General features: G+C 46.1%; 1 protein-coding gene across 1 annotated transcript in view; it reads left to right on the top strand.

Moving 5' to 3' along the window:
- The first annotated feature begins 6,762 nt into the window (after nt 1–6,762).
- APOB (apolipoprotein B) overlaps nt 6,763–12,794 on the top strand; it is a 37,413-nt gene continuing 31,381 nt past the window's right edge. The window contains exons 1-6 of the mRNA XM_032866920.1: nt 6,763–6,924; nt 7,180–7,218; nt 8,218–8,333; nt 9,344–9,489; nt 11,551–11,704; nt 12,540–12,695. Of these exons, the coding sequence (XP_032722811.1) occupies nt 6,852–6,924; nt 7,180–7,218; nt 8,218–8,333; nt 9,344–9,489; nt 11,551–11,704; nt 12,540–12,695 (684 nt within the window). The 5' untranslated portion in view covers nt 6,763–6,851. The remainder of the gene's footprint in view (nt 6,925–7,179; nt 7,219–8,217; nt 8,334–9,343; nt 9,490–11,550; nt 11,705–12,539; nt 12,696–12,794) is intronic.

The raw sequence follows: 12,794 nt of genomic DNA, 5'->3' as shown, positions 1-12,794 counted from the left end.
ACAAATGTTCATAGCAGCATTATTCATAACAGCCACTAAGTGGATATAGCACATGTCCATCAACTGATGGATGGATAAATTAACTGTGGTATAGCTACATGATAAAATATTGTTTGGTAATAAAAGGAATGGAATGCTACAATATGGATGACCCTTGGAAACCTTATGTCAAGTGAGAAGACATCAGTCACAAAAGACCATACATTGTATGCTCCCATTTATATGAAATGTCCAGAATTGGTAAAGCTATAGAGACAGGCAGGAAATAGACCTATGATTGCCCAGGACTGGGGAATGCAGAATTTAGGGGGTATTGGTTAACTGGTTCAGAATTTCTTTTTGAGGTGATAAAAATGCCTAAAAATTATTCTGGTAAATGTTGTACAATTCTGTGAATATACTAAAAATGATTGAGCTATAGACTTTAAATGAGTGTATATTAATAAAGCTGTTTAAGAAATCCCTTTCAAGGACAGATCTCAGAACACTGAAGGTGGCCAATATTTTTCAAAGTAAATGTATTAAGGCTGAGTGCCCCCCATTTAAAAAAAAAAAAAAAAAGAACGACAAGGGACCCCAGATACTAAATGGCACATATTTCTACCCACTTTCTGTTTCAGAGACCAAGAAATCAAAGTAGCCTGGGTGTGGGGCTGGCTTGACCCGACCACTGCCACACCCTATGTTAATAGGGAGGAAGGAGGTAAGGTGAAACCATCAGACAATCTGGTAATTACTTGGTTTTGACTTCAGAATATCAGTAAGACCTGTCAGAGAAACTTCCATTCCCAAATTGGCACCTTTCTCAGCTTTCCCTGCAGTAGATGGTCTGTGACAGGGGGCAGAAAGGACGTGATGGGGCGCCTGGGTGGCTGAGTCAGTTAAACGTCTGACACTTGATTTCAGCTCAGGTCATGATCTCAGGGTCCTAAGTCTGCTTGTCCTTCTCCCTCTGCTCCTCGCCCCCACTCTCTCTCACCCTCGCTCTTTCTAAAGTAAGTAAATAAAATCTTTTGAAGAAAAAGAGAGAGACAGTGGGACACCTGGGTGGCTCAGTTGGTTGGACGACTGCCTTCGGCTCAGGTCATGATCCTGGAGTTCCGGAATCGAGTCCCACATCGGGCTCCCGGCTCTGAGGGGAGTCTGCTTCTCCCTCTGACCTTCTCCTTGCTCATGCTCTCTCTCACTGTCTCTCTCTCAAATAAATAAATAAAATCTTTAAAAAAAAAAAAAGAGAGAGAGAGAGATTTGAGATATGGCCACAAAACATTGCTGTCCATGCACAAGACCATTTGTCCGTCTATAGGTAAGCAGGCTGGGAAGCTTCCTTTTTAGGGACTCTGAATTGCTATACTGACTGAAGCATTATCTAATTTCACAAAAAGTACACCAGTTAGGTGGTCTGCTAATGGGTGCCCAGGAATTCTCAGACTGATGGGACACTTATATTGGGAGACAAATAGGATTCAATGACCTTAATGGCCCTTTGAGACCCCGAATCTCTGAGTCTATTTAATTAGTCACATAGCAATATTTATTTTGAATATGAATCCACAAAAATTTTAATGAACAGTAGATTACAAGGAAACATGTCGATGTCAAGGAGTCATCTTCATAAAATAGTCTCCAAGCAATTTTTTGTAATCAACATAGATTTAATGCAATTAGAGTAGAATGAATGATCTAGATTATAATCGAGGAGAACCAAGTTTTTGTCCTGACTTTGCCCTTGTCTTGGACACTACAACCACGACCACAGGCTGCCCAGGCCTCAGTTTCCCTATGCATCTAGAGTCAGTCTTTTAAGATCTCTGTCTAACCCTCTACAAATCCCTGCTCCTCTGTTTCCCTTTATGGCTCTGCAAAGGAGAACTCTGCCCAATACTTATGGCCTTCTACACAACCTAGTGTTGTGGCATATGCACTATATTTAATGCCAAATATACACTGTTCAGTTTATACAGTAACTCTCCATTAGAGCACTGGGTGTTACCTGCAAGGGATGGATAACTAAACTCTACCTCTGAAACTAACGATACACCATATGTTAATTAACAAAATTTAAATATAATAAATAAAAAGATATAAGGGTGCCTGGGTGGCTCAGTGGGTTAAAGCCTCTGCCTTCAGCTCAGGTCATGATCCCAGGGTCCTGGGATCGAGCCCCGCACCGGGCTCTCTGCTCAGCGAGGCGCCTCCTCTCTCTCTCCTTGCCTCTCTGCCTACTTGTGATCTCTGTCTGTGAAATAAATAAATAAATAAATAATCTTTAAAAAAGATATAGACACACGCAGACAGCACCCAGGAGTAAAAATGAAGTGCACGTATAAAAAAGTACCTGTCTCACACCTACCATCTCACATTATAATCACAGTAAGTACATCCTCGTTACTGTCTGCCCAGCCTAATACAAGGTCTTGGTGAGCAGGAGGGACCAGGGATACGTAAGTGAAAACCACACACAATTCTTACCCTCCTCACTTATGTCTCTGGTTGGCAAGGTAATATGGAAATACATGAAACATTAAACCATATTACCAGAGAAAATATAAGTTCAGGGCAATAGTAGAAGGTTTGTATGAAGGCTCTTCATGACCCATTGTTCTAAAATGAAACTGAGAAGAGACCGGAGTCAGAAGCCTTGAGGTCCAGCTGGGCTGGGCCAGGAGAAAGGTTCTTTGAAGTAGGTGGGGCTGCAGCCTGCCCTGGAAGGTAAATGGATGAGATGGGCATAATCCAGGAAGTGCTACTTCACGGGCACAGAACCTCACTGCCCAGACAACAGTGCTGATTTCTGAGGTCCCCCCCACCCCTTGTAAGAGCTGCTTCTCTGCATTCTGACCTTATCTCTTGGATAGCAGAATGAGGGAGTAAGAAAATTTTTCTTTTGCTTCCTCACAGGAGTTCATCACCCAACCGTAATGCCTTCATTTGGTTGACAATGCCCTACCCACTATCTTCCACCTATGCCCTCCACCTAGATGCAGGCCCCATTTTTTTCTTGACATTCTTATTTGTGTATGTGTATGTGCACGGTGTGTGTGTGTGTGTGCACGGTGTGTGCACACATACATGTACAGACCACACTGGGCCTGCATGGTTCCAGCTATAATTCTTGAGGTTTCCTTTCCAGCTTCTGGGGATCATTTGCAAATACGATGTAGTCATAGGCAGAGAAGAGATAGGCTAATTAGTCCTTGTCTGTACTGGTACCTATTTGTCAGATGAGTTTTTTGAACAGCATAGCTGGGAATATTTTGTATCAGATTGTATTTCCTTGTATTATGTCACCGAGAAGATATATTTGGCATCATGGTCACTGTTCATAAATATCCTGGAAGCAATGGGGTATAAATGAATGCCACAGAATCATCCAATAGTATGCAGCAAATCATGTACTGAACATCTGTATCAGGATGTGAACAGCACTGAACTCAAAATATCAGGCTTCTGGGGGGCCTTTACTAACTCCCAGAGTTCCCTTCTGGTCACCTGGAGGTGAACCCAATGCAGAGTTTCACTTCTAGAGGCTGCAGCTGGACTATTCAACATTATCTAATTCCTTTAAAACTGGTCAGGTGGCTTCCTAATGGGGACCCGTTGCTCTGTGTTTACTCAGACTGATGGTTCACCCAATGGGACTTTGCATCTAGGAGCCACGAAATCGCAGCTACTCTCTAGGATTAATCTTGGTGACACCAGAATGCATCTCTGCTAGAGTCACTAGTCCGCCTGCTGTGGGAAGGCCCCCATGTGCCTCAGAAAGGGCAGTGATTTCAAATACTCAGAAATGTAAGGAATCATCAAGAGACAAACTCTGGACAAACATACTCTGGATTCTGGGAAGCAAAGTGAGGGTTACAGAGGGGAGGGGAGTGAGGGGATGGGGTACCCGGGTGATGGGTATTAAGGAGAGCACGTGTTGTGATGAGCACTGGGCGGTATATGTAACTAATGAATTGTCAAACACTACGTCAAAAAATAATGATGTACTATATGCTGACTAACGGAACTTAATAAAAAAAAGAAAGAGACAAACAGACAGCTATGCCTAACCCTCCTGGATGCCCTGTTCTGCTTTGGCTTTTCTTCAACCCAGATTTCCTATTTTTGTTCTATTAATCTCTGCTTCTGTATACAGCAGGGTTAACTAGTTCAATAGGTATGCTACAAAGATACTTCTGCTCTGATACACACATAATAAGTTACTTTTCTTTCTTCTCTTTTTTTTTTTTGCCAGATATCATGCTATCAGTGCAATTATTTACATAATTGTTTCATTTAATTCTCACAAAAATAGCTAGGAGGAAGGTAGATAATTTTAATCCTATTTTAGGGATGACTACACAGAGGCTTAGGAGGGCAGAGTCACTTGCTCAAGGTTATAAACTTCCCAAGAAAGCCAGGACTCAATCTCTCTGGTCTTCCTGAGTCTAATACTCACACTGGTTTCCTTTACATCAGCTGACCTCTCTGGACCAGTATGTTTTTCTGCTCAATGGGTAGCTTATACCATAAGATTTCCTGAATCTTAATTCTATTTAATGTCTCTATGGAAACTAGTTGATATCCTTTGAAACTTAGAACATGTTGAGGAGAGGGAACTGAGAAATGTTTTACTCAAAGGAAAAAGATGAAGGGGAAGCCTGTGGTCACAAACAATGCTAATGTTTTCCAATAGCTTTTGACAAAGGGTCTAAGTGGATTCATAATTTAAGAAAAGTCCATATATTAATCCTCACAGTATTTCTGTGAACATACTCAGGTCAACTCAACGATTCAACGTTTGCTCCGTGGTGCTTGTGTCCTGGGTCCCATCAGAGGATGGAGCCCAGCACAGGGTGACTCTCTAGAGAAAATGAGGGAAACAGAGAAGCTAACCCCCATGTTTCCTTGTCTTGGGCTTTCTCCTTTAGAGATGGTGACAGCTCAGAAGCATCCAAACACCCCACAAATTTTCCCAACATCCAAGTTATCAGATTCATTTTTGATTCCCCAATCACAGCAATTATGTTCTCTGCTGACACAGACGATGGTACAGAGACCTCATTCATCATCTCCATTTGGTTCTTCCTACCTAAATTTTTCACCCATTCTCTTTAAAGTGAACATGCGTTTCCAAAAATATGAACGTCAGCTCCTCCGATGAAAAGTCAGTCATAAAATCGTTCTAATAAAATGCTCAGAGAAATGATTTGGGGGGCGGATACTTCTTCCAGACCTTCCACAATTCAGTGGCTCAGGTACCATCAGCCTAATAACAACTTTAATACAGCGTGAATGCAAAACCGCTGGTCACAGCAGGGAGTTCCGAGGCCCAAGGAGTTCCTGGCTAAAGACCACCATACACCAATGAGGAGAAATGTGGAAACAAGTGCCAGGAACAAGGCCTATGTAGTGTGCGTCTCCCCTGAGAGCGTTGTAGAGTGCGTCTCCCCTGAGAGCACGAAGGGAACCCTTCGTCTTTTTTTGTTTTTTTTTTTTTTTTAGGAACCCTTCTGGAACCACCCTTCTCACCACCAGAAGACTGCAACCTCTCCATCTGGATACAGAAGCACCCACTTGTGACTAGTAAGCACTGGCTCATGCAACAGGCGATTGTGTATCTGGTAGTCCCCTGTCTCCGGGTCATCATCGCTTGGGGCTCCTTGCCCCAACCCCTGCCCTGCACTCCTCCAACCCTTACGCCCCACCCACTTTAGCGCTCCTGACAGCCTACCTTCAGGGCCCTCCGGCAGTTTCCCGTCTCTGCATCTGTTCACCAAGTGGACTGGAGGTGCCTTGTGGACAGGCCAGTCTCCCCTGTCGGTCCATCCCATCTATCATACCTGAGCACGGCTCCTGGGTGGAGAAAGCCCTTGCAGCTGAAATATCCATGCTGTGTGGATTCCCTACAGCTGCGAGAGAAGGCACCTTGTTAAATGTCTCCTGGAGGAAGAAGGGAAGGATTTGTGGAGGAGGCTCTGGGGTGTTTCCAAGGAACATGCTTTCTTCATCCACCACTCGGTTTCTCCTCATTGGCCTCCCCATCCCTGGAGGAAACCCAGGAGCTGGTGCATGCAGGGAAAAACCCCTCTCCCCAGTTTCCCAAGAAGATGGAGGGGGCACCTCAGTGGGATTTCTTGAAGATTTTGACCCTCGGACTCTTGCTGGGGGGACTAGGTCCCTCAGGACACCGGGTCAGTCACTCACCAGGCCTCCTTCCCCTTTCCCTCTGCTCCCTCCTGGTGGGCTGAACCCCAGGCAGGTGACCCATAGCCACAGGTACTGATCAAGATTAGGGGCACCCGGCCACCACAAAGTTCAAAATTTTGGTGAAAACAAAGTCACCGTTTTGGTGAAAACGGAACAGAAAGGAAAATGTCTCAACGAAGAGGCCGTTAAGGACTAGTTCTGGAAATGGCTACGACGTCAGAGCAGGGAGCTGGGGTGGGTTTTGTCAGGGTGCCTGGTCATCTCCTGAAGGCACTGCTGGGTCGGCGGTGGGGCAGGGTCCAAGTTCCCCCACCCCCACCTCCCAGGGCCCCCATTCTAAACAGGCCGGAGGAGAGGAGGGCAGTGGTGCTGCTGGCTGGCCCTGGCTCAGCCCCTTGCCGGCCCCTCCTGGAGCTCAGAGGCTACGGAGACTGGTGTGCAAAAGCAAACAGGCCGGGCGGGCTGCCCTTTGGACCTTTTGCAATTCGCCGGGCGCTGCGGCCTGGGCGGGCGACCTGGTATAAATGGGGCGCGGGCGCCGGCCGCGCATTCCCTCCTCAGTGCCGGGCGGCTGCCTGCGGGTGCCCGTCCCTGAGGAGCCAGCCGGCCAGCCAGGCGACACGAGGAGCAGCGAGGGAGCAGCTCGCCCCGTCGCCATGGGCCCTCCGAGGCCCGCGCTGCTGCCGGTGCTGCTGCTGCTGCTGCTGGCGGTCGCCGGCGCCCGGGCGCGTGAGTGGGGCGGCCCGGCCTGCGGGCCGCGGGGGCCTGGGTCCCGGGAAGAGGGGTTGGGGGCCGGGGACCCCGACCGGCGGTGGCTCGTCCACGCACAACGCAGTGGGGGGCGGGGACAGCGCAGGCCGGGGAGAGGGTTCTCCAGAACCTGCTTCTCCTCTAAAGACGCCAGCGGGCCCCCTGCGCGGGAGACCCGGCGCCCCATCGGAAGAGGGGAGAAAACCCACCGCTGTCTTTCTCCTTTTCTTACAGAAAACGAGGTGCTGGAAAATGCCAGTCCCAGCTGCCCAAGTAAGGCTTTTCCCCACTGGGCGGGGAAGGGCGCCCCCAGCCCCCAGCCCCTCCTTCTGCACCTCAGCTCCCTAAGATGCTGGGATGATATGATGGGTGTGCACAGCTCTGAGCCCCAAGAAGCCAGTTCCTTGAGACTCTACCCACCTCCAAGGGATCTCAACTCCTGCCTGCACTTCTACTTTGGCCTGGGGCAGGGACTGTCAATCTCTTGGTCCGTGGGCACTCTAAAAGAGTCCCATCACCGTCTGTTTATCAGTGGCTAATCATTGATTCGAAGCACATGAGGGTGAGGAAATGCTGACTTTAACCTTTGTGGAGAAATCCAGACCCCCACTCCCTCATATTTACCTGACCTCCAGGGGTCAAAGGAGCTGGCCTCCAGGTGGTACCCAGTGCACTCGTCCTAGCGGGAGGCTGGCCTCTGATGGGACAGCACTGCCATCTTGTGGCCTCCTGGCATCACTGCCCTTGTGTTCGTGCCCCAAATGCTCTTTTCCTCAAATTGCTCAGCCAATTCCTCTCACAGTGGAAAACTCCAGAATTTCTTAAGACAGTCAGATATCCCTAAGACTTAATGAACTTTGCCTCAGGAATTTGGTAGAACCAAAAAAAAAAAAAAAAAAAAAAAAAAAGACCCACAGAACTGAGGTATTTTCAAGCTGAAAAGGCATTAGAGCTATTTGCTTTATGTTGCTGACTCTTAATTCCCCAGTCTCTCTTATAGACCTTCTCAGCCCCATTGTTTAACACTTCCCTCCCTGCACCTCAGGTAATACATTCAAAAAATAACTGGCAAATTTAAGCATTATCCTCAACAAAACATAGTGGGGCAGTTAAATCTGTAAAGGGAAATTCAATATAATGCAAAGTCAATTAAAAATAATTTGAGTTTAATTACCATTTTTTATGATCTTTGCCACGACCTCTCTCTTCCCAGTAGACTACTCTTTGGGGGAATTATCTACTATGTCGCTGACCTATTTCTCCCCATGTTAGAAGGTGCAACTCACTTTAAGCACCTCAGGAAGTACGTATACAGCTATGAGGCTGAGAGTTCCACTGGTGTCCCCACGGCCGCTGATTCAAGGAGTGCCACCAGGATCAATTGCAAGGTATGAGGATACAGGAAGAGCCACTGGAGGAACCCAGGGCTCCTGTCCTAGCAGACCCCGCTCATGCCAAGACTGCCGTTAATCACAAAGTGAGGGACTGTCCCTAGGTTTGAAAGTCAGCCACTCTGCTGAGTTTTCTGCAGCAAAAAAATTTTGCCAACCAGATTTATTATTCCATTAGTTTCTAAGATGTAACTGGAATATGTGATCTAGAATATTAGCATTGCAGGATGGTAGATTTAACATGATGAGAGAAGCCCAGTGGGTAAGCCAAAGGAGGGGGGCATCTCAGGAAAGCATTCTGGAGTACAGTTTTTAGACTCGGAGCCAAACAGAATCTTAAGACAAACAGAAAAAAAAAGAAAAATTTGAATATGTAGTTTGTTTTCAAAACTTTACCTATTGCTGAAATGATTGTATTCCTGTCCATGTTCACATGGAATGGATCTAAGGGTCACTATTAGGGGCCATGTGGGAAAGAGAAGTCAAGTTGGAAAACAGACCTCTTCTTTCTAGGGCCCCACTAGTCTGTGTTGTCTTATAAGGTGGCCATTGGCCACATATGGCTGTTTAAATTGAGTAAAACTTAAACTTCTTAGTCATACCAGCCACATTTCAAGTGCCCATGGCCAGCAGCTCTCCTATCAGACACGGTAAATGTAGAACATTTCAATCATTGCAGAAAGTTCTTGAACAGTGCCAAATAACCCTTAGGGATCTCTGTAAACTCCATCAATACATGAAGTTCTGAATAGGCCCCAAGAGATATGAACAGTTAGGTTGCTTGGTTTTTTTGGTGACATTGAGGAAACATTTGCCATTGAAACCAACGATGGCTTTCTTTCTGCCTCCTTTGTTCTTCCTCTAGCTCTTACACTGTATTCCCTCTAACCAGTGGTCCCCAACAGTACTTCCCTCTGTGTCCTGATTAGAGAGTAAGCCCTGGGCTGTGAATGGTCTCATGTTCTTGATGGAGAGTCTTCATGTGCTGCTTCCTACCGTCTTCTCAGGTTGAGCTGGAGGTCCCCCAACTCTGCAGCTTTATCCTCAGGACAAGCCAGTGCACCCTGAAGGAAGGGTATGGCTTCAACCCTAAGGGTAGGCCCTCACTGCATAAGACCAAGACCTCGGAGGAGTTTGCTGCTGCCATGTCCAAGTAAGGCGTGGGCCTGTCTGAACTTCTGAGCTCTGGGATTTGCTGGATGTGTTGTGGATATGTGTGTGTGTGCATTCGTGTGTGTGTGTGTGCACACGTGTGTGTGTGTGTGTGTGTGTGTGTGGGTATGTGTATCCAGGGAGGGATGAATGCTTGTGTTTTATGTGGGGCCTGTATGTGAGGATAAACATTTCATTCTGTATTCACTGTGGATCGGGGAATTGCTAAGTTGTCCCAAGAATCAGAAAGAGGTAAACATTATTTACCCTCCCCTAGCGAAGTGCCCCTAATTGTCATTTAAATGTGTTTCTAAAAACTCCCATGCTTTAAATCTCCTTGAGACAATAAAGGTGAGATGGTTTGTTTAAACAGGTGAATTCTTGTTTAAAGAATTAAACAAGACCCATAGCCCCATGGTCTTCAGGGAAGGTCCAGCAGGACTTGGTGTGGGGCAGGGTCTGTTCCACAGCGGGCAGCAAGGCTCAGCCTCAGCGAGTGCAGGAATGCCAAGTACCCCCACCACCGCCCTGCCCTGCCCAGGCTGTAGTTCTGCCCAAGCACAGTGACCAGGTCACCCTGGTGCTTGCCGCTGGCCTGTCTTCTGACTGATCCATGTCTGTGTTGTTCGTGTTGTAAATATTGTGAACATCACCCCTGCCTCGAGTCCAGATCACAGTTGGTAGTGTCCTAAGTGTGTGCAAATACAGATAGCCATAGGTTCGTTGGTCTGGGAGCATCAGAAACTCCCCCCCCCCATCTTTTCGATTTGTTCAACATTAGACATGAAAGCCAGTCCTTTCTCTGCCGAGTAAGCCTTCATGCTTCTGTCTGTCACCAGTATTTTATCCAAGACCTGAATATGTCTGCAGCACAGGGATGCAGTGACAGGAGGGACTGGTAGTTTCTTTTCGGGTTTTACCTTCTCCAAACAGAAGGGACTCCTGCTCTTGACTATCACCGGCTTTCCAAGCCTACACTGCAGTATCTGGAACTTTCTGCAAAGATGTTGAGCTATGGAAGATGTGCCTGGTCTCCTTTTCCTCCTTATGACCTAACCAGAGCAGGTGCAGCCCTGAATTTCCAAAAGGACATCCCCGAAGGGAAGTCCCTAAGACCATAGTTGATATGGGCTTCAGACATGGTCTCAAGGCTTATTAAAGAGTAATTACCCAACAAATGCACGAAAAGAAGTTCAAATTCACTGTTAGTCAGGAAGTGTAATTAATGTAGCAACAATATATTTATCACATTACGCCCATAAGATTGCCAAAATATAAAACAGCCAAGCGCCTATTGCTGGTGACCTCTGAGGAAAAGTGAACATTGCTGGTGGAAATGATAGCCAATAGTCAATATCTATTATAATTAAAAACTTACTACCTCTGACATAGCAATTTCAAAAGGCTGGGACTCTCGCCCATGAAAAGAAGAGCAGTAATGTGTGAAGATAATATGTATAAGTGTGTTTATTTCAGTGTTGTTCATGTGGGAGGGAAAGATCCGGAAAGAAAGTGAATCCCATCAAATAGAGGAAATGTCTGAATCAATTACATATAGCCATAAAATGAGAAAGTTCTATAGCTTAAAAAAAAATCTGTCAGACCTGTACCAATGGAGTCAAAGGATTTCTGTGGCGTATAATTGAGAAAAGAAAGATAGAAAAAAAAAATGTGAAAACATGACGTCATCTATGTAAAACAAGCAAAGAAAAAATCTTTATGTGTGAATGTTTCCACCCCACACCTTTAGAGAGGATTGCCTGAGTGTGGAGAGAGAAGTGGAAAACCCAGTGGGTTATTCTGTGAGGAACATGACAGCAGAGACTGGTGTGGGTAGAAAACAGAGTGGGGATGCATGAAGCAAGCAAAACAGGTAAAGAAGTCAAAGAATGCCAAAAACATACACATATTTGTACACTTTTTTGAAAAATGTACATTTATAAAGGAAAGATGGAAAAAAAAAACCAGTAAGTAAAAGGAGGTTGCAAAGCTACCTAGCTTACGTCCAACAGGCCTACAGGAGAAAAAGGACACGTCTGTGACCTCACCCTCTCTGAAACAGGTACGAGCTCAGGCTGGCCATTCCTGAAGGGAAGCAAGTTTTACTTTACCCAGAGAAGGAAGAACCGACACATATCCTGAACATCAAGAGGGGCATCATCTCTGCCCTCCTGGTTCCCCTGGAGACAGAAGCAGATAAACAAGAGTTGTTTCTGGTGAGAATGCAGAAAATTGATAACTGTGCCCTTTGAACTCATCTTCACATATTTGAGCTGGGTCCCACTCTGTATATAAAGTGGATTATTGACTTAGCCACATGACTAAGCCCAGTACTGGTGTGAAGTGCTGGTACCCAGGGCTCTCCCTGTCCCCTGGGCCCACTGATGGATCCCTCCTGAGCAGATAGAGAGGAGAGCCTCATTTTAAAGCAGTATTTGAGGAGTCCTGACCACCCTACTCTTCTGTTTGATTTGTTGTGTCCCCACAAGATATAACACAGTAAAGCTCTGTGTATTTTAAACCCAAAAAATAATGGAATCTGTTGCCAGCCTCTCTCAAGAATTTCAAGTTTTGATCTGAGAGAAAATTCAATTTAGTTGAGTCCCATGAACATTTTTGAGCCCTTACTGTGTTCTAAGTTCTATATCTGCTCTACTTGGAGAAGACAGAGATGTGTCCTGCAAAGACCTTCCCTCAGGGTATGCTCGGGATCTGGGGAGAGAACCAAGACACACTGAGCACAAGGCGACTGGAATCCATGCTGGAAAGGAGCAATAGAGAAAATCCTCTGAGAGCACAGAATATAGTCAGAGTCGGCTGGGTCCTAGGAGGCCAGGCAGATTTGCCTCAGAACCAGAACCACCCTTCATGGCCTTCACAGTCTAGCTCTGGAGTAGCAGCAATGCCCACTGTCAGCCTAGGAGGAAGAAAATCCCTTCCCAATCCATATTGCTCCTGCCTTTTCTCCCAGGCTCCTTTCCTAGCCCCTCTAAAGCATCCAGAGCTGTTTTCCCACGTTGAATACACCTGTTGTATCTTCTACTCCCATAGGATACTGTGTATGGAAACTGTTCCAGTGACTTAACTGTTAAAACAAAGAAGGCAAAGGTGGCAACAGAAATATCCATTGAAAGGAACCTGGAGAAGTGTGATCACTTCAAGGCCATTAGCACAGGAGTTAGCCCACTTGCTTTGATCAAAGGCATGGTAAGTTTCACATCCACATTACTCCTTGCAATGAGCACTGTCCTCTTGAGTCTTAAAATTCTGGAATGTTAGAGCTGGTAAGAATTTTAGGGAAGAATC

The sequence above is a fragment of the Lontra canadensis genome, unplaced genomic scaffold, assembly GCF_010015895.1.
Source record: "Lontra canadensis isolate GAN:19392208 unplaced genomic scaffold, GSC_riverotter_1.0 scaffold32, whole genome shotgun sequence".
In the NCBI taxonomy this organism is placed as follows: Eukaryota; Metazoa; Chordata; class Mammalia; order Carnivora; family Mustelidae; genus Lontra; species Lontra canadensis.
The sequence above is the reverse complement of the archived record's forward strand: the minus strand, read 5'-3'. Positions and strand labels throughout refer to the sequence as shown.